This window comes from Festucalex cinctus, chromosome 21 (assembly GCF_051991245.1).
Source record: "Festucalex cinctus isolate MCC-2025b chromosome 21, RoL_Fcin_1.0, whole genome shotgun sequence".
NCBI classification, from domain to species: Eukaryota; Metazoa; Chordata; class Actinopteri; order Syngnathiformes; family Syngnathidae; genus Festucalex; species Festucalex cinctus.
This window is the reverse complement of record NC_135431.1, coordinates 18,928,491-18,950,791: the sequence shown is the minus strand read 5'-3', so window position 1 is coordinate 18,950,791 and position 22,301 is coordinate 18,928,491. Positions and strand designations below refer to the sequence as shown.

The 22,301-nt window shown below is 38.4% G+C and overlaps 2 protein-coding genes across 16 annotated transcripts in view; one reads left to right on the top strand and one right to left on the bottom strand.

Annotated features, from left to right (window-relative positions):
* Nucleotides 1-9,329, bottom strand: part of epha7 (eph receptor A7) — a 142,783-nt gene extending 133,454 nt beyond the window's left edge. For all 11 annotated transcript variants that reach the window (XR_013281120.1, XR_013281119.1, XR_013281121.1 and 8 more), the window contains exons 1-2: nt 9,008-9,329; nt 5,603-5,667 (exon numbers count right to left, since the gene is read on the bottom strand). Coding sequence is in view for 8 of the 11 variants with exons in the window: in XM_077510065.1 (XP_077366191.1) it covers nt 5,603-5,667; nt 9,008-9,101 (159 nt within the window). In the remaining 3 variants the exon portion in view is untranslated. The remainder of the gene's footprint in view (nt 1-5,602; nt 5,668-9,007) is intronic.
* Nucleotides 9,330-11,825: 2,496 nt separating this feature from the next.
* Nucleotides 11,826-22,301, top strand: part of LOC144010755 (uncharacterized) — a 38,856-nt gene continuing 28,380 nt past the window's right edge. For 3 of the 5 annotated variants that reach the window (XR_013281331.1, XR_013281332.1, XM_077511208.1), the window contains exons 1-2: nt 11,826-12,110; nt 12,259-12,852. Coding sequence is in view for 1 of the 5 variants with exons in the window: in XM_077511208.1 (XP_077367334.1) it covers nt 12,424-12,852 (429 nt within the window). In the remaining 4 variants the exon portion in view is untranslated. Of the gene's footprint in view, nt 12,111-12,258; nt 13,588-14,290; nt 14,535-14,611; nt 16,662-22,301 lie in introns of those variants that run through there. The other 2 variants (XR_013281334.1, XR_013281333.1) reach the window with 2 other exon arrangements.

Genomic DNA, 22,301 nt, shown 5'->3' with positions numbered 1-22,301 from the left:
TTTATTAAGAGCTCAGAATTGTTCATTCGGTAGTCTTACCGATTCAACGTCTTATCATCATTGCCTTTTTTTTTTTTTGTGTGTGTGTGTGTGAATCGATTTTTAAACTTCCATTTTTAATGGAAAAATATTCAACAAAACGTCTGACTTCGGGTTAGGATTCACACCTTGAGCATGGAAGAATGTTATATGAACGGAACATTAAGCCTTAATATTTTATTTTAATGCTGTTCAAACATGAAACAGATTACAACCTCTATAAGACTGAAATTTCAGATAAATAAATAATACATTTTCATATAAATCTTACACTCTACAAGCTTACTTATTAGTATTTTCTAAATTTGAATGAAAAAAAATCGCAACAATCGACTTATAAATTCGTATCGGGATTAATCGGTATCGAATCGAATCGTGACCTGTGAATCGTGATACGAATCGAATCGTCAGGTACTAGGCAATTCACACCCCTAGTGTTTACTATTGGTTACTATTAGTAATTTTTATTCCCTGCTTTGTTTTGTACTTTGTATCTTATGTTGCACTTTGTTTTGGTTAAATTAAAACTTATTGAAGAGCACCCTTGCCATGCCTCGTTTGCCTCCCTGCACTTGGGTCCATCTCCACCACACCAGACCTGACAGAATGAACCAACCATACTAGGACCCAGCAGAGAGCTCCCGACGTCGACCGGCACGCCGCCGGTTGACTGTCAAACGCAGTCAACCTGTTGACCAACCCTGTTCCCTCTGTGTAGGTTCAGCTTTCTCTTCTGGTACTTGTGTCTCCGTGTCCTCCTCACCTGTTTCATCATGTTTACCCAGTTCACCACCTTGTTATTCACTTTACAGTTTTTTAAGTGATTCTGATTTTGAGCTCACAGACACAGAGTTAAACGATTCTGATTTGGACACCAGTTTTTGTTCACCTAGTAGTTCCCCCAGTGCACTTCCTTATGACACAATTTTGCCACCCCACGTTTTTGTTGACCCTGTCCCCGAGTTAGATTTTGATTCTGATTTAGAGGATGAATGTGAAGTGAGCGAGCACACTGATTTTGGTTTGAGTGCGAGTGAAAGCTTTTATAGGTTTTTGTTTTCACGTTCCCCGTCACGTCGTTCCCCGTCGTCTCAGTCACCCCGGTCAAAGTCACTTACATCCCTTCCTAGTCTTGTTTCATCTGGTTATGCACCCCCTAGCTTAGTCCCTAGTGTGTCTCGAGTTCCCCGGTCCCTTGGTCAGCAGGCTGGTGCGACTATAGTCCCAGCTACCAGAAAGAGAAGAGCCAGGAAAAGGCGACCCAAACTGCCTATTTGCCTGTTTTTTTTTTGTTTGTTTTTTTGTTTTTTAGGGGAGGGTACTGTTATGGTTTGGGTTTTGGTTCTTGCTACTTTTGTTGGGTTTTTGAGTTTGTCATGTTTCGGCTTTCTTGTTTGTTTCCCCTAGTCTCGTTATTGTTAACCTTGTCCACTTGCGTGTGTCTTCCCTTCCCGGTGTATCTACCAATCAGCTTCCCCTGCCACTTGTCTTGCCTAGCTGTGTCTAGTCATTGTCAATTAGTCTGTGTGTATTTATTCACCTGTTTTCCGTTCAGTTCTTGTTGGTTCATTGTTGCTGTTTTCGTCACGCCTTGCTGCCAGTTTTTGTCCTGATTCTTGCCCTCTTTCCCATGCCTCCGAGTCCTCCCTTTTGTGTTGGCTATTAGTAATTTTATTCCCTGCTTTGTTTCGTACTTTGTATCTTATGTTGCACTTTGTTTTGGTTAAATTAAAACTAAAGAGCACCCCTGCCACCCCTTGTTTGCCTCCTTGCACTTGGGACCATCTCCACCACACCAGACCTGACAGATACAAAATTTGCGATTAATGTGCGATTAATCGTCAGTTAATTAAGTCATATGATTCATTACTAGGGCTGCACGTTATTAATTGTAATTATGTCTCTAATTTTCAACTATTGAATGGCGATGCACATTTTAGTTAGCATCTGACTGGTCAAATTCATATAAAAAGAATGAAATTCCATATAAAACTTATTGCGTGCCTTTGCGATATGCATATTGCAAGGGCTAATATCGCGATGTCGATATTTTTTCGATATATTGTGCAGCCCTATTAATTACGATTAAAAATTTTAATCGACTGACACCTATATATATTAAGGGTGTAAATCTCTCCAATCAAGACGATTCGATACATTGGGTGCGATCCGATACAAGGACGATTCGATTTTAAAATGAAATGATTCGGTTTGGTTCGATTCAGCAGGATTACTATTCGATAGAGATTATTTTCTGTCATGCAATTAAATAAGCAAAAATGCCATACATTCTGGATTCATTACAAATCAGCTAAAATATTGCAAGCCTTTTAATGTTGCTGATTATGACATTTTTTTTACTTGGTCTGAGGAAATATTCTAATATTTTGAGAGGATATCTGAGTTTTCTTACGCTGTAAGCCATAATCACGAATATTAAAATAAAAGGCTTGCAATGTTTCAGTTGATTTGTAATGAATCCAGAATGTATGGCATTTTTGCTTATTTAATTGCATTACAGAAAATAAATGACTTTATCAGATAATTTTCTGAGACAGTCCTATAGATAGTTTATTAATCCACACAAGCACCAAATCTGCATTTAGAGCTTCTCCCACATGTATTTTATACTTATTAGGGCAAACAAGAAAATACTACTTACTTCAGCATGAGCCCATGTTATTTTTTACGTCCGTGCTGTATCAGCATACAAATCAACCTGACCGTGCTCTTTCTTTTTTAAGCTTCGAGCCAGGACAGCATGGTCGCATTTCATTTCATCCTCTTAACTCAAGAGTTATTGTTGTCATGTACACACGCTAGCATTGGTTAGCATGTTTACAGCGAGGGAATTGAAAGACGGACAGTCCACTTCCCTCGTCAGCGCAGATATATATACTGCTCGAGTATTAGTGCGCTTGCTGATTTGATATATATATAATATATATACATATATATATATATATATATATATATATATATATATATATATATATATATATATTAGAGCTGTCAAACGATTACATGTTTTAATCAGATTAATCACATCTTAGAATTTTGATTAAACATGATTAATCACTGACTTAAAAAAAAGCTTTTTTCCCCAACATATTTTGCCCGATAAATTTGAAGTGCACCTGTTATGTGTTAATTTTTTTGACATTTAATGTTATGAAGACGTCTTCAAAAATGTATATCCTCTGCACACGCTCATCCTGTTTTTTCTAATCAATTAATTATTTGCATAATTTAAAATGGGAAAAAAGGACCTACAGCATATGTAAACATTTATTAAATGCTTTACTTTAATGCATGTAGTTATGTTTATTGCTACCTCCAACAGCTACCTTTAATGTAAGTATCCACTGTCAGCTAAAAAGAATCATCTACGGTCAAAATTAATAGTGTGATTAATCTGTGGTTATACAATGATTAATGCGATAATTTTGTGATTAATTAATTAGTTAACGCTTTATCTATATATATATATATATATATATATATATATATATATATATATATATATATATATATATATATATATATATATATATATATATATATATATATATATATATATATAAAATATGTACAACAACGGAACTAAAGTATAGTTTCAATTAAACATTTTCATTCACAATAAATAGTCAGATATTTACACGCCGGTGTGTCGTAACAGTTACGCTATATTAGGCCACTATATAGACCCCTTCAAAGTTTGTAAACAATGTGACGCAATTTAAAGGGCGGGGCTTAGCTGGAGGCAAAAACACCTCAGTGGCGTGTGGTTGTAACACAGGTCAGCATATTTTCACAGAAAGTTCACGTCGGAAAGGACGTGGAAAACGGCCATTTGAGTTAATATGTGAGTAAACTGATAAAAATAGAATAGAATAAAGAGACAACCAGCGTTGTTTACTTCTAGCTGCACTTCGTTGCCTCCAGCGGTTGTTTTTGCCGTCCAGTAAACACCGTGACGTCATCGTGACGTAGGCCATGATGGGGTCCATAGTGCGGGGCTATGTAGTGAATGAGGGGTTACAGCAGGGGTGTCCAAACTTTTTCATTTGAGCGCCACATACAGAAAATCAGAAGGACGCAAGGGCCACATAATGTTATGAAGAGAAATTCTGTTTAGTCCTAAAAATTGTACAAATAATGTATTTGTACTTTTGCATATTTAGAAAAATGCTTTAGAAAAATTTTGAGTTGTTGTTTTTAATTTAGTTAGTTTTAATTAGTTTTCAGGGTGGTTCTGTTAGATTTTTATTAGTTTTAGTTCTTTAATAAATGCTTAGTTTTAGATTAGTTAGTTTCAGTATTAGTTTTTTTTTTTTTTTTTTTTTTTTTTAAATGTGTATTACTCGTGCACAACATTAAAAAAAAAAACATGGGCGTGACGCCATTATTCCAGTTTATATCAAAATAAATCTACTAAAAGTCACATTTAAAATTATCCCCAAAGGCTCATGCATTAAATTAATTACCAAAGACTAAAACGAAGAACATGTTTGCTATAATTATAGTTTTATTTTAGTTAGTTTTGTAAACCTAAAATGTAGTTTCAGTTAGTTTTCTTTTTTTTAAAAAAACATCTTCGTTTTTGTTTTATTTCGTTAACAAAATTGTTTTTTTAACTTTATTTTTTTCATGAGTTTTAGTTCACTAAAAATAACCTTTAATAGCACCTGTTTTTCGATACCCTCCCTTCTTACTTTGGCCATCTCCAAACATTTTTGTTTTTATTTTATTTGAACTAAGTCAAATGCCATTTTTAGCATATGTCGCAGGCCACTAAAAAATGGATGGCGGGCCGCAAATGGCCTCCGGGCCGTAGTTTGGACACCCCTCGGTTAGAGGATAGCCCATGTGTTTGGCGCCATCAATTTTGTGGAGTTTGTCACTTTTCTTTTTTTTTCTTTTTTTTTTTTACTCGCGACTGCCACCTCTGGCCCGAAAGCATAACTGCATCCTCTGTGTCAAGCTCATGCACGGTGTGAGACTGTGAACTAGTTTGTGTGGAAAACTAACTTTTCCAACACTGACGGCTGCAAAGATGTTCGGGAACAATTTACAGTTTTTATTTAACTTCACAAAAGTTGCACTGTTGCACATTTCATGAGAGAAGTTGCTAGTCTAATTTCTTATTCCTATATCTTATGCAGCATAATGTGACCCCACAACCACATTTAAAAAAAATAAAATAATAATAATAATAATAATAATAATAATAATAATAATAATAATAATAATAATAATAATAATAATAATAATATTTTTTAAAAACAGAAAGTTGCTAATTTAATTTAACATTGTGTTATGTATCCTGAATAAATTTTGGCCGGAATTGTAGCAGACCAGACTCTAGATATGTATGCATGTCTGCAAATACATGATATGCGTCGAGGAGAAATCCCAGACAGAATTTATGTTGTTTTTTTTTTTTGTTTTTTTTGTTTTTTACTTAGTTCTCACAATCAATGTTTGCAATATTGCAATATTTGTGGAAATGTTTTAAAGTAATCATAATTGTGTTACAAGTTTGGAGATTCTTCACACTTACCCCATTGGGAGGATAGGAGATCCACTCCAGGTCTGTCTGCTGTGCCTTGGAGTCCATCAGAACCACTAATAGGACCAAGAGGCAGGTGGTTATATTTCACATAGGGCAACTGGTTTAGATTCACCATATAACCTAAAATCTGGTGATATCTCTTGACAGCACCCTAATTAATATCAGCAGCAGCAGTTATTGAAAACTTTTTAGTTGAACACAAAATTTAGAATACAGTAAGTACCCAGATAGCAAATTACAGTGATTCAATGTTGAATTTTGGTTAAATTTGTTAGTTTTAGTTGATGTTGATAAATCTATATTTACTCAATATTTAATTACCGTTGCCATTTCATCATTTGAAAAAATGTTATGGAATTAGATTTTATAAATGCTGGGTTTTCAATGTTGAAATGTCAACATTAAATAGACATGGTTTCAATGCTTTCTCAATTTCAATGCCGTGCACCTGTGCCCCCGCCCAGATGAGACTTGCTCTGACTTCAAACCAGTTCAAACCAGCTAACAGCTTTTAGCGTCTTTTTCAAGTGGCAAAAGAAGACAAACTGGTAAGTCTTTAGGAGAACAAATTGTATTTTTGCAAATTCCAGCACTTCAAGTTTTTAAATTAGTACTTAATAATTATTATGATGTTGCAGCATAGCGTATTAGCGTCATTAGCATTAGCTAGCGCTAGCATTCTCGCTAACGCAAGTGGCCCGGTTGTTCAAAACTCTTCTTTTTTTTTTTTAAACCACTCACTGAATAAGTACATTTTACCTCGTTTTAACTTTAAAAGGATAGCTGCTAACATTTTAACCGTGTGGTTAACTCTCAATATGAACTCTAGATGGCGTGCGTGGCTAGCGCTAACGTCAGTCACTGTGCAGTGTGGATTATATGTTGTTATATCAGGGCTGAGCTTTTCAGGGGTACATGTGTGCTGACGACACGTGAAATAAAATTCAATTTTATAACAAGTCTTTTTTTCTTTGTAGCGGCTGATCGTCAATTTGACCACAAGTTGCTGTAATTCCCATACAGTGACTGTTAAGAAGTGGGTACCTTATTCACCAGGGAGGAGTGGTGGAGTATGGAAGCCCAAAAGTGTCAAAATTCAATAAATAAAAAAAGGCCTTTTTGAAATATCTATCCTTTTGATAAGTAACAGACAATTATGTAATATGGCCATTAAATTGTAAAATGAGTTGTATTATTATGAAAAGTGTTAATACTGTTCTTTAATATGTAAAATATTTTTATTTTGATTAAATAATTCATAATATTATTTTAACAACGTCATACTTTCCTCATCAGGCGCTAAACTCTCCACGCGTGGCGTGAATCGATACTGCAAGTGCTGCTGCTCATGTCTGTATAAGGGACTCAGCCAATCACGTAACTGGCTCCGCCTCATGTCATTTGATTGACAGACCATGTCATTCGAATTTAAAACGCCATTATGTAAAAGAAGACCATTGTGGAAAAGAACATTATGAAATTAAATCTGACTTTGTAAATTAAAAAAAAACAACGTTTTCTTATCTTATAAAACCTTGAAAAATAAATTAAATGTCATTATTAAAAAAAAAAAGTATGCCGTTAAAATAATCATTATGAAATGTTTAATCAAAATAAAATATTTGTTACATATTAAAGAATAGTATAACACTTTTCATAATAATACTAACACCTCATTTTAAAATTTAATTGCCATATTGCGTAACAGTCTGTTATTTATCGACAGGATAGTTATTTCAAAATGACCTTTTTATTTGTTGAATTTTGACACTTTTGGGCTTCCATAGTGGAGTACCAAGGGAAGTAAATTAGTTTTCCTGTCTGTTTTGTTCCTGTACTAATTGTTGAGCTGCAGTGAAAGTACACGAGGACTATAAAAACTGTTGCCTTGAAAAATATTTGGCTTATTTAGCCCATGTTAATTTTTATTTTAATTTATGTAGTCCTTTCTACTGTTTTGTTTGAAATTGTGAGATATTTGTGTGAATTGGCAGAGAACCCAGTATTTGTAGCTGCTTGTTGAGGCAGCAAAATGACATTAACATTTGTACTAAATAAACAGTAATAAATAGAATGGTCTCTTCTTTTTGTTCATAGTGAATGCATTAAAGCAGCGGTTCTCAACCTGACTTTCAGCACGACAAAAGGAGCCACAGAGAGGCAACAGATGCAAGTGTGGGTTACCCGCAAAAATGTCTTGACATAAAAAGGTTGCGAACCACGACAGTAATTCATACTTAAGGGCCCATTTCAGCACATTTCAACCTTCATCTGTATGTTTTTAATATGCCTAATTCATGCCAAAACACTTCACTTTTTTGGTTGTTGTTTGTTCCGTTGAGGTTGCTCTAAAAATAATCTAATAACTGCCATATCCTTGAATGGCATTCATGTGACTGGTACGCATGTTTTGAGCAACCCCCGCAGAACTAAAGAGTAAAGCGATTATTTTTCCCTTGCATGAAGCATATTTAAATCCGACAGGTGAAAGAAAAGTGAAATAATATTGTTGCAATGTAGAATCAATGTAATGTCGATGTATTTATAAATTAATCAACACCGATTCCATGTTAAGATTGATTGACATTCTACATGTTTCAATGTTGAAAATTTTGTAGTTTAAAATAAATATTGAATCAGTGTTGAGACATTCAATGTGGATCATAGCCAGCGCTTTCAATTTAATTTTCAATGTCTGACATCAATATTGTTTCAATTTTAAGCCATGGCCATATCTCAGTGTTGATTCAATAGATTTTTGCTTTCTGGCTATGTAAATAAGAGTTGCATGAAAACATGTAATTGTGTTCATTTTACAATCTGTTAGATAGATAGATAGATAGATAGATAGATAGATAGATAGATAGATAGATAGATAGATAGATAGATTATAGTTCGCTATTTATTTGTATGTACTGTATTTGTATTTCTTTTGTAATGGCTTCGTATTGGTCCGAGGCTGTGAGTTCCCTTCAAAATCCAAGGCGAGGAAGGAATGCCAGACTACTTAGGAGAAACCCCCCCAACAACAAACACACACTTACCCACATGAAACACGCGCGTACCACCACCACTCACTTGCAACACACAAACTAACACGATCGATTCGCTTATGTCATCTTGATTGACGATAGTGATTGTTGGAATAACGTGTTAACTTGCTATTAAAATATTGGGGTGACGGGACTCTTATTTACAGCACCTGGAAAACACCGGAAATTGCTTTACAGTCATCCAGTCCCACACACCAATCTTAGATTATGTACGACTGCTTTAACATTTGCGTTTTCCGTCAAATACACGACAAGCGATAGCGTACTAGTCGACGCATTTCCGTTTCTCTGGCCAGATATCGAAAACGCAAAAGGACAAAAAAGAACTTAAAGAACTTACCTTCCTTTGCAGTTCGTGCTTCCCCGAGGTTTCTAAAAGAACATAAATGAAGGTAAAATGTAATCCACGACCAGGAGATGAACATGGGAAGCATGCTGCAGCCTTGGTTATCAATCTAAAGCCGCCAGTAACTCGTTGTGCTGCCGCTTACGACGGTGCTTTCCATACGGAACCGGCTGTATGATCCAAATTGTGTTGTTCCCTACTGAAGTGCTGCTGCTGCTGCTGCTGCTGCTGCTGCTGCTGCTGCTGATGCCGCCGCCGCTGCTAGAAGGAGACACTGACGATGGAAATAGCAGCCAGAGACAGATGGGGGAGTTGACCAATTACAGCCTTGGAAAAAAAAATCGTGAGCTGAAATAAGTGGGGTGGGGAAGATGGTCAGAGCGAGAATTGAGACGTTTGAATTTCGTCTCTCTCTCTCTCTCTCTCTCTCTCTCTCTCTCTCTCTCTCTCTCTCTCTCTCTCTCTCTCTCTCTCTCTCTCTCTCTCTCTAACCCCCTACCCAACTCGCATTTGCACGTATTTATAAAACGTTTATATGCAAGGTGAACATAAAAGTGTTTGCGCGGTTCTCAAATGAAAATCAGAGGCTGTTGTTTGGTGCTCATTTTTTTCCCGACCCACCAACTATGAACTTCAAGACTTAGAGCACATCTGTGCTAAGGGCCCACGTACGGACCACATTCGTCTAGTATCAGCCACTAATCACACTATAACAGTGCTTCTCAATTATTTTCTGTCATCCCCCCCCCCAGTAAGAATAACCCCCCCCCCCCCCACCCCCCTCCACACACACACACACACGCGACTGTAAATAGTAGGGGTGTTTAAAAAAAAAAAAAAACGATTCGGCGATATATCGCGATACTACATCGCGCGATTCTCGAATCGATTCAATAATCGGCAGAATCGATTTTTTATTTTTTATTTTTTTTTATTTTTTTTTTTATTTTTTTTAGGATTCACACCTTGAGCATGGAAGAATGTTATATGAACGGCACATTAAGCCTTAATATTTTTATTTTAATGCTGTTCAAACATGAAACAGATTACAACCTCTATAAGACTGAAATTTCAGATAAATAAATAATACATTTTCATATAAATCTTACACTCTACAAGCTTACTGATTAGTATTTTCTAAATATGAATGAAAAAAAATCGCAACAATCGACTTATAAATTTGTATCGGGATTAATCGGTATCGAATCGTGACCATTCGTATCGGGATTAATCGGTATCGAATCGAATCGTGACCTGTGAATCGTGATACGAATCGAATCGTCAGGTACTAGGCAATTCACACCCCTAGTAAATAGTATAATTTGTCTATAAAATTGTTATAAGCACATAACACAATCTGTATTAACGTATAAGAGAATTAAAAAAAAGAAAGAAATATGGACAAACAACAAAGAATAGCTTTATTAACTGTAACAGAAAAGATTTAAAGTGCATTTGGAATTCAAAAATAAAATTAAATCCTTAAAGCTACTATATGGAGGATTTCCCAAACAAATATCTTAACAATAGCCTTTTTATTTGACCATTTATGACTGAAACATATTCTAATTAGTAGATCAACATCTTAGCTGTTCACACTCCTACAAGCCTCTGGCCAATATTATCTCATTCACTGCCTTTGACAAGTATACTTGTCAATTGTATTTTTTAGAGCGGTGCTAAATGGGGGCGAATCTGAGCATGCTCCACTGTAAATATCAAACTTGGAAACAACTTTACTGATGCCCAACCACCGGTAGATGACATCATTGCCCCATTTTATAGGAAATAAACACAGTTTCAGAGTCCATGGGAGAAATGGCTGTATTTTGGCAAACCTACATTTTTCTGCTGTCAATTATAAAAGAACGGGACGGGACAAAAAGTAGGGAGTCTATTCTGTTATTTGGTAGATTCGGTTTATATATAATTATTGAATGTAATATCACGTGAGTATTGGAAATGTAAAAAATTTCTGTAATGACTGACAGTGAATGAGTTATTTAGGAAGCTTCCGGTCTGAATCCTTCGATTTTTTTTCTTTTCTTTTTTTATACCCACTCACACACGTGGCCTACTTCTTGTAGGCCACATACATGGGCCTCTCCCAGGCGGAGGATCGAATCCACGCCAACCGGCACCAAAGGCGAGTGACGGTTCCACTCCTCCACCTGGAGCCCACCGAATCCTTCGAATTTCCCGCCCTCTGTCTGCGGGATGTGACGTCATGCACGTTTCCTGTAGTCGCAAAGACGGAACTAGTACAGATTTTTGCTGCCCCAGACACCCGCTGTTACTCCGCGGAAGGCTGCTTTAAAAAAAAAAATGAAAACAATGTCAAGTGCCATGAAAAAAAAATAATCTAAACTTGATAGTGACCGACGCCGGGCAAGAACGAGAGTGAACATTGGTTTGACATTTCAGCGGTGGAGAGAGTTGAGATCGGACTTGGATTAGAAAAGTGATTCACAGCTGGTTTTCTTTCTACTCCAAAGGCTAAGATCTATCTTGACATTTAGAAGAAAATGTATTGTTTTCAAATAGCAGTAACCTCAGGATCGATCACTTCTCGGTCGTAACTATTGGGGTGAAAGTGTGGTGGACGGCAACATTTAGCGTGAAAGGGGCGGCAAAGTTGAATGTAATAGAACAGAATGACTTTATGAAGAACAGACGTTCCATTCCGCGGCGTTTCAATCAGGCTAAATGTTGCCTTATTTTCCTCCGTGAAAACAGCCTATGTTCTGTCCCTCATACGACAGTAAATTGAGGCATATTGCTCAGTCAATTTTTATGTAGAAATGTTATGTTCTATTTTTGCCAGTAGATGTCGCCCTTGTCATTGTGTGTTCATGTGTTTGATTTTGTTAAGTGAACCGGAGCCGCCTAGTGGCGAAGCAATGAAAATAGCAGCTATGTTTTTGAGGACCTGCACACGCAGTCACAGCACGGGAGGAAAAGCAAGATTTTCCTCTAGTCTCATCATTGTTTTTTATTTCGGAGCCTTGGCAGAGCATAATCTGTAAATCATAACGCTTTGACGTATTTGTGTTTGTGATTATTTTAGGTTTCTTGGTGGTGAACTTTCTTTGAAAAGGTGGTGACTCGATGTTATTAGCCGTTAGCTGCTAACTTGTGCTAAAGTTATTGTTGGCCTACTCGTGTTAGTTAAATAGTATTTCTCACACTGTACACTTATTTGTAGACAGAAGCACTTATGTCTTGTTTCAATCTGTATGTTGCAGTTTCACAAAATAGAAAAGAAGGAAGTAAAGAGCCACGACTACAGCAACCACGTGTCTTTATTTGGAACTCTTTCACATGTTTAGCTCGCTGCCTAAGTTGCGCTAACTGAGGGCAGAAGAGTGAAAAGATTGACTATATGCCAAGATTCTGCTTCATTTAAGAAGATGTCACATACTGGGACCACGGCACAATTCGCTCAACTTGAGGTCAGGTCGGAGGTCCACTCTTCGTCATCACGGCACTCCAGTGGATCGACTGCAAGCCAGGCTGCAGCTCAAGCTCGAGCCATCGCCGAAGCCGCCCTCACCAGAGCCCGGTACGCCCAACGCCGAATCGACATGGAGGTTGAAAAGGCACGCATAGAGGCAACACTCGACGCTCTGAAGCAAGAGGGTGAGGCTGAAGCAGCGCTCGCCGCAGCTGAGGTTTTGGAGGCTGCAGCTGAAGAGGCACTCCACCCCACTAATCTCGTGAGCCCAGGCATCCCAGGTACAACACCGCCTTCTATTAGACGTGCACAAGAATTCGTGGACACACATTTTCAGAAAGAACAAGACTCTGTAGCGGAAGAGCTGGATGACACGGAGCATCAGGTTAGTTCCAACCAACCTCGTACTAAAACACCCAACCCACATACAAGGGAACCACTCCCCACAGTAAATCCACGTGAACATCGTGCTGACCCTGCACCTCACAGAGCAAACCGACGCTCGGCAAACAATGTTTACACTAATGAGCCTTACCGTCAACCTGCTTCATTGCTTTCTCAACAGACTGAGATGTCAGACCTAGCAGCCTTCTTAGCACACCGCGACATACTAACAACAGCCTTTAAAGGTACACTCAGTATTATACAGTGGCATCTAGTGGTGAAACAATAAATCATTCGAAAAAAAAAAAATTGTTTGTGTTAGTAGTATGTAAAAACACATGTTGTATCGCATAAACGTACTTTTTTTAAATATAACGGTTAGTCTAGAAATCGCAAATTATCTTACATGTCCGGGCCGCGGCTTCTAGTGTCCGCCATGTTTCGCCGCCATCTTTCTGCTACGGGTGCCGTCAAAGACAAATTTCAGCGCTCCATTTCTTAACACGTTTTTGGAACGCACTTCCGGTTTGTATGGCGACCGCATGTCCACGAAGAAGAAGAGTTTCCGGTCCCGAAGAGAGCATTATCAAGCATCACACTTACTTTGGGAATTTATTTTATTTCAGCGCGACAAAACAAGAGTTTATATTGTAGCCGCATTTGCCAGATGGAGAGAAATGAGGAACAGACTAGGTTTGGGACGTGCCGGTGCCTTCGACTGCTTTCTACTTGACCGGTAAGTAAGAGTACATTTGTGTTTACGTTTTGAGAGCGAGAGAAAAAGTATACACCGTACTAATTAATACGATGTTCGTACCTTTGTTTTACGATCACTGTAGCTGTTGATTAGCAACTCCGCACCACTCGAACGATTTCGTTATGTAGCTACTTGCTTTGAAAAAAAAAAAAGATTTCCGCTGGCACGTTATATTTAGAGTAAATGCGCAAGTTATTGTGTAATGTAATGTAACTGTGATTTCGGAGGTATATTTGCCCATAACTTCAATGGAGAATCTAAAGCATACTGTATTAGTGGAGGAGTTGAAAATTATTTTCGTTGTGGTTGGTGAAAATAGTGTTCTCGAAATTAATTTTCGGCAGGGAATAACTTTCTGGACTTAAATGCTGGCTGTACCGTAAGCACTGCTCGAGTCTGAACTCTCTCACTCAAGTGTGTACTGGTCCATTGTGTAATTGGGTGCACAAGAATTTACAGGCTGCCACGTTTTCCACGGAAATTCGACAAGCAAGCAGCCTTTGCATATTCTATGCAGTATGCAGTCAAGTTACTTTTATCTAGCTAATACAATGTTTTGGGCCCAAAAACTAAAGATCTTACCTCTATTTTGGGGGCTTTGTTGGAAAGTTGGTGACATATAGTAGCATCATAAATTATTCTATTTTATTTTATAATTTTGTTTTTGTTTGTGTCACACTAGATCAACAGCCAAACTTGAGGGGTTCCAGAACCATATTCTGATGTATACAAGCATTCATGCACCGTTTAAATACATCACCGACCTGCAAGAAAAAAAAATATCAAGGGGAGAGTCAGCAGCCAAATTGGAATGCCCCGAATGAGGACACTTGAATGGAGGACCCCAGAAGGCTTCGGTGTTGTACCACCAGTATCTCCACCTACCATATCTGAGCTGCAACAAACTGAAGTCAGCCGACGTATTGGTATGTCATTTACATATGGACGGCATTGCACACTACATTAACTTTTTGTGTGAAGCAATACCACTTGTTTTACACAGGACCTGCTGACCAGGTGTCTGAAGCCATGGAGTGACTCCTCCCTCACTTTCCTCAGCAAGCCTTTGAAGAATATGATATCATCGTTGGTGGGAACATGCCCTCACTCCATAACATGTACTTGTGCAGTCAAGGAGCATGTAAAACTTAATAAAACCAGAAAACATTGAAGTGACTTCATTTTTACTGCAGTCTGTTCACACAATCAATGGACAAGCCTTCCTTAATTTTGCCCCAATAACATCATTGAGTAGGCGAAAAGTAGTGTTACAGATCATACTATGTGTTCGGGAGAGTTTGAGGAATGTTGCAATGTTAATGGGGGGCAATGTCAGCACACACAAAAAACAAAAAAAAAAACAAACATCATGGTATTGAGTTAATCAGATATTTTAGCTGTGTACAACACATACCTGCTCTGTAACACTACTTTTGGCCCAAACCTGTATGTCTATTTTCCATATTTTGAAATGCACAGCGTATTGGTAAAATTCTGGAACAACTGCAATTCATGTAGCTCATTATATTCTAACAGCATTTTTTTTTTTTTTTTAGTTAATATGTTCATTTCATGTAGACTTTTATTTTACTTTATTTTATTCATTCATTTTCATGTACTGTACCTTACATTCATTGGCCAATGTAGAATTCCTTGTCATTGCAAGCATTTATAATAATTCTCCAGGCTTTTGATGTTTTACATTTCTGGTCATGTAAAATAGTGTTAGGTTAGGTGTCGAATGAACACTGCATGTTGACGCCAAAGGAAATAGTATTTTTTTAGTTATTCAAAATGTACAAATTAACACACAACAACAATATACAAGTTATACAAACTACAACAACAAGTGTCAGACATGGACTAATTATATGCCAGGTAAAAAACCTTTGTATTGTCCTCAAGGATCTGGGAAAGTGTCACTTATTTGCTACAAGTCCACCAAGGTGCTGCAGTCTGGGATCCAGGTACAGGAAATCATGGTGGTGCTGATGTGGGATCCAGGTACAGGAAATCATGGTGGTGCTGATGTGTCAGCAATGTGTCAAAAAGTATTTCTTGGTGTCAGTCTATCAGCTGGACTTGGATATCTTCATGTTCCTCCATGGTCATTTCCTGTACGAGTCTCTGCAAGAAGGTAACAATTGTATGTCAGATGAGGTACCAAACAATGAACTGAAAGTCACTGAGCCAATGAAGTACATTATTACATGAGCAAGACTATTTGTGAAAGCCATGTAAATTCCTGCACATCAAAGTACAAGGAAGCTGTTGTATCTTCAATCAAAACTAATTAAGTTGCTTAGTGATATTTATTAGGTAAAATTGTTCAACATGGTGACAAATCGATATCTGAGTAAAGGGTTTCAAATGTTTTTGTAAGCAGCACTTTTCTGAGTGGTTAGTAGCAACAAGACACGGGGGGGTTACGAGTCTGAGTTGCAGATGTGTAGTTCAGTTAACATCATTATTTTTGCACGATATACTAAACATATCAGCAAACGATGTAATCTAAATACCACATATTCCAAGCAAAGGTATGTTTTGAGCCATTCACATGCATGCTCGAATGGAATTATTTTTCCATGATGACATAATTGTACGTTACGAGACACCGCGTTCTCTTCCCCGTTCTCTCCCTCGCCCCCTTTGAGATGGTCCACATGTCTATAAAACATAACATAACTGTGTGTTCTCTGTTGCATGGTTTAGTTGCACTAACAAATATGAACATAGATAGCCATTATCATTAGCTGACGTACAGTATTTCCAAACAATGCCGACAAAAATATTAATTCTGAAATTAAATGACTAAATCACAATTATTAGGGATCTGTACAGTATGTCAAACAAATTCAATTCACTTACGTCATCACTCGAGGGAATACCAGAAGTTGTTTGCGTTCTGTTCCGGTGAAATTGGTGGTAGGCTGTTGAAGTAGGCTCTCTCTGGGACGCCGTAGTTCGTGTGCTTAAAATCATTGCATTATCTTGTTTGACCGATAGATGGCGGTCGTGAGCTACACACTGGGGCTTTAAGGTTTTCGACAACAGGCCAGAACCCTACCTATCCTGGAAATGCGATGGCAGGCCTCGACCTCAAAGCCAGTGAAGAGCTTGACTTACTCACTAAGTGGCTCGACGGTGAGTCACTCCAGCACGCCCTAAGAATCAGAGCAGTTCATGTGAACAACCCAGAAGATGGCCTTGAACGCTTATGGCAACGCTTAGACAAAAATTATGGTTCGCGAGAGGTAATTGAGGCATCCCTCTTTCAACGCTTAGAAGCATTCCCTAAGATCTCTCAAAATGACGCAAATCTATTACAGGAGTTGGCAGATCTTCTTCTCGAATTACAATATGCCAAAGAAGAAAACTATTTGCCAGGTCTTGGTTTCCTTGACACCTCCCGGGGTATAAACTAGGGGTGGGACAAAAAACCGATTCGACCGAACCATCGGTCGTCAAGGGGAGCTAAACGGCCGTATCGGTAGCAGACTTGTCAACCGATACAAAATCCGCCGGGAATCCTTAGATACATTGCTTGTAAAGCTGTGGACCGGATATCGCGTTGCTGTGAATCGGTTGCGAGTGAGGCTTTATGGTTTTCATAACAATAGCAAGAGTTCTGCACCGTGCTCTACTTGTTTTGTTTACGTTTCAGTAGCGTCACTATTCAAGCTACTTCCGTGTTTACAGAGAGCTAGCAAAGTAGCGCTCAGAGACGCTTCATTCCCCGGATGTTGTAAACATAATGCAAAGACGTTACACACCTTTTTTTTGGGGGGGGGGGCGCTACCGTCAACGCCGTGCTCGCAACACGGCACGCGCGCAGTCACGCACAACGAGTGACAATATGCAACAGTGGAGACAGTTAGCAGAAGCCGGTGCCTCACATCTCGGTATTTCCCATGGCTATCGAGTCCTCTCGGTGCACTTGTATGTCCCGGGCCGGCGTTGGTACTGCGCGCGAGCCAAAAGAATAACTCCCGTGACGATCCAATGCATGGATTCAAACGACACAGGTATGTCCCACAGCCAACACACCAGCTAAGCTAAAAAGCACACTGCAAGTATCTCATTTCTCAGTTTGTGGCTCCCTGTCAATGTACACAACTAGCATGAGCAGCAGAAAGGAGAACTGAGACGTGCCCGTGATTACGTCATCAAACTCAAAATGAACGACAGCCCAAAAAACAAAACTTAAAACAGTGGTGATTCCGTGGTCATCATCGTGTCTCAGATTAAAAAAACAAAAAAGATGTCATACATTAACCAAAAATGAATGTGATGGCAAAGAAAAACAAAAATTGTTAAAAACAAAAATTGTTGATAAAAGATAAAAAGGTTAGGGCACTTTTGGAAATATTTTTGGATATATTAAGTGGTTAAAATGTGTTTGATAGATTTATTGTTCCATAAGGTGGCTGCATATTTCTTTTGGCTGGACGGTAGGTTTATTTCATGTCTTAAATTTATGTTTCTGAAATACTTCACAATGTGGACATATTCTGTTTTGTTGTCTTTTTAAAGGTTAAGTATTTATATTTCAAATTGAATTATCAGCCTTTTGTTTTCCTGATCCTGATTTTGAATTTAAAACAAAAAAACAAAAAACAACTAGAGCTGCAAGCAGCTATAAAGGGCCCTCGCAGCCCGGGCCACGTTGGAGTCCTTGCACGTTGGGGTACTTGCACGTTAGGGTACTGGCACGTTGGGGTACTGGCACGTTGGGGTACTGGCATATTGGAAGCAAAATTTCTTTGAAAATGGCATAATAAACGTTTACATGTAGAATATTTTTTTTGCCAGTGTGTGTCAAGCTCAACGGGTTTTGGTGATTGTTAAGACCTGCAAAAATCAGCGTCCTTTTTTATTTTTAGGCAATGAGTTGCCCTGATTGGTATTTTTTTGTAAAAGTGTATATACACATCATCGCTCGTTGTACTCATTGCACAATGTTACTTTTATTGTCCAAAGGGGCAATCAAAAATGAATAAAACAAAATGGAAACGTACATACGTTTGGATCGGTGTGAAGCCAGTGAACAATTTGAGTGGTGGAAACTAAAAGAATATTCAGAAATGACTTAGTCATCACACTTAGAATGAGTTTACATTTTTTTTGTACAAAATACCGTATGTGGTTTTTTTTTTATATAAGCCTCAAGGGCTAGGTGGCGCTGTATTTATAACTGAATGTTGTCATCGAGATACCTTCAGGCCTTGATTATAAGCATACATGTCAAGTGTGGGATTTTTTTTGGAGCATGTACCGTGGAGTTATTAAGCATATCCTTCATTCACGATATTGCTTTTAATGTCCACAGAGGCTATCAAAAATAAATAAAAATATATATATGTTTGGATAAGTCTGATGCCAGTGAACATTTTGAGTGGTGGAAACTAAAAAAATATTCATAAATGACTTAGTTATCACACTTAGAATGAGTTTACATTTTTTGTACAAAATACCGTATGTGGGGTATTTTTTTTTTTATGCCTCAAAGGCTAGGTGGCGCTGCATATATAACTGAATGTTGTCATAGAGATAGCTTCAGGCCTTGACGATAAACATACATGTCAAGTTTGGGATTTTTTGGAGCATGTACCGGGGAGTTATTAAGCATATCCTTTTTCAGTGCGAAACACAAATTTTGATGCCCCGCCTTCATCATATAGTATTTCGAAAGGTCAAGATTTTTCCCCCTGTCGTTGGCTCAGGTCTTGACATGGTCCAGGTCAAGTCTTAACTCAGTCAGATGAAACGTGTAGGAGAAGTGGGCAAAAGTCTGCGCCCTGTGAATGTGCAAAAATTGTCAAAAATGGGACATTCAAAAATTCGTAGCTCACTTCCTGTTCATTTTAGCATATGGGTCCAAGAGACTTTTTTGTAGGTCTTGGGCTCCCTCATACACCTAAAAATATTCGTCGTTCTTGCTTAAACGTACAACCGGGGCTGCTTCGTTAAAAACTTCTAGGGGGCGCTATTGAGTCATTTTTGTAAAAATAGCACAATCAACAATAAAATATTGCTCATTTTACCAGGCCAGATGTGTGTGCCAAGTTTCATGAGTTTCTGTGCATGTTTAGACCCTCAAAACTGGCGTTGTTTTCTTGGCGAACAGCGCTTAGCCACACCCACAGCAATTCGCGAAAACTCACAAACTTCGTGTTGTGACATCATGAAGGCCGAAACCCTCATCTGAGCAAATATGAGGTAGGTCCAGTTAACGTGTTTGGAGAAAAACGTAGAAGAAAATTCGTAATAAAAAAAATTGCCACTAGGTGGCGCTATCAGTTAGATGAAATATAAGTCAGTAGATGTCTTTAGGGCTGGACTCTCATCAAATGTGTGAAATTTTGAGAAGATAGGATCATCTCGGTCAAGTTAATGCAGCTTTTATTTTCACGAAAAATCTTCAGACTTTGCGTCACCGTAGCGGCCACGCCCTTTGGCGAAAAGTTACAATATTCGGTGTGGGGCATGATCAACATCTTAAGCCTTTTCTGACCAATTTTCAAATGGATCCCTTCAACAAGCTCAGCACAGTAGCTAAAAACGTAAAGTATGACATTTATTGTAACCACTAGGTGGCGCTATATGTATAACTGAATTTTATCATATAGATGTTTTCAGGCCGTGACTATTACGTTGCCTGAGAAGTTTGAGATTTTTTGGAGCTTGAACATGGGAGTTATTAAGCATTTGCTCTTTCTGGACAAATGAAATTTTAAAGGCAATATTTGATGCCCCGCCCCCGTCATATAGTATTTCAAAAAGGCAAGATGTTTTGCCCAGTTGTTCTCTCAGGTCTTGAGATGATAAATGCCAAGTTTGAAGTCAATTGGATGAAAAATGTTTGCAAAGGGGGAAAAAGCATGACCACAGTGAATGTGCCAAAATAGGCCAAAATTGGACATTAAAAAATTCATAGCTCACTTCCTGTACATTTTAGCTACATGGTCCCAATAGACTTTTTTGTGCGTCTCGGGGTGCTACACGTGCCTGCCAATTTTTGTTGCTCTAGCTCAAACGTGCCGGGCTTGGTTTTTATTTTTCTACGCTAGGGGGCGCTATCGAGTCGCATTGTTATGACGACTTAATAATATCAAATTTTTCGCCGGGCCTGAGGAGTGTGCAAAGTTCGGTGAGTTTTCGTGAATGTTTAGGGACCCAAAATCGCGATCGTTTGCGGAGAATAAAGAAGAAGAAGAAGAAGAAGAAGAAGAAGAAGAATTTTTACAAAAACAATAGGGACCTCGCAGCGGTCGCTGCTCGGGCCCTACTTATAACTGTCAATAACGACTAATAAATATTTAAACTGATACATTTTTCAGTCATATCGCCCAGCCCTTTGTTCCGGTCCATTTAAATAATTGATTCAATATATAAAAATATAGAAGACATTGTTGTTGATCTTTTTTAACACATTTGTAGATACTGTAAAAATTTGTGGTGTTTTAAGATTAATGTTTACAAACAACAAATGTCACTATAAGTTTTGAATATTGAAATTAATCGTATCGAATCGAAAATTGTATCGTTCCCAAACTTAATCGAACCGTTCTGTTCTGAAAGATAATCGTTTTTCAATCGAATCGCAACCTGTGTATCGAGATACATATCGAATCAGCCTCATGTCAGAGATTCCCACCCCTAGTATAAACCCAATAGTCCAAAAGCTTCCGTCCAACCTCCAAGATTCGTGGGTTACACAAGGATCGAAATACAAAAAAGATTTTCGAGTTGTCTATCCACCATTTTCGTACTTTGTGCAGTTTGTAAATAATTATGCCGAAATGAAAACAGACCCAAGCTTCATTTTACAGGGTCATAGTGCACCTTTGCATAAACTTGAAAAGGCTCAGACAAAACAAAACAGGTATGGATTTCCCATTGCAGTTAACAAAACAGATATTGGCACGACAGACAATGTCACAACCTCCCTCACTAGTCCAGATAAGCAGTGCCCTATTCACCATAAGCCACACTCTCTTGCCAAATGCAGGGGGTTCAGAATGAAGACACTGGATGAGAGGAAGAGTCTACTTAAAGAGTACTCTATGCTACAAATGTTGCGCATCCTTCTCCCATAGGGCCAAAGACTGTAACGCTGTAATTCACTGTTCTGAGTGTAATAGCGATGCACACATTTCAGCCATGCATGCTGGACCACTACCATGGTCACAAAAAGACTCTGACACCTCTTCCCAGAGTTATGGCGGGGAGCAAAACAACACTAGCCCGTTAGTCACCACGTCTAACTGTACAGAAATATGTGGTTCAGGACTTCAAGGCAAATCTTGCTCAAAAATCTGCCTAGTCAATGTCTACCCAAAAGCATCCCCCGAAAATAAAAGAAAGATGTATGTCATGTTAGATGATCAAAGTAATTTGTCGTTGGCCAGATCTGCGTTTTTTGATATGTTTGGTGTAGAGAGTAACATAATTCCATACACCATTAAAACATGTGCAGGGCTGGCAGACACAGGCGGCCGCAGGGCTAACGACTTTGTCATTGAGAATTTAAGTGGGAATGTGTCCATCGTGTTGCCCACACTGACAGAATGCGATCAGATTCCAGATAACAGGAATGAAATACCTACACCAGAGGCAGCAGCAGCTCATCCTCATCTACGCCCGATAGCATCACAGATTCCTCCTCTAGACCCATCAGCTGACATCCTGCT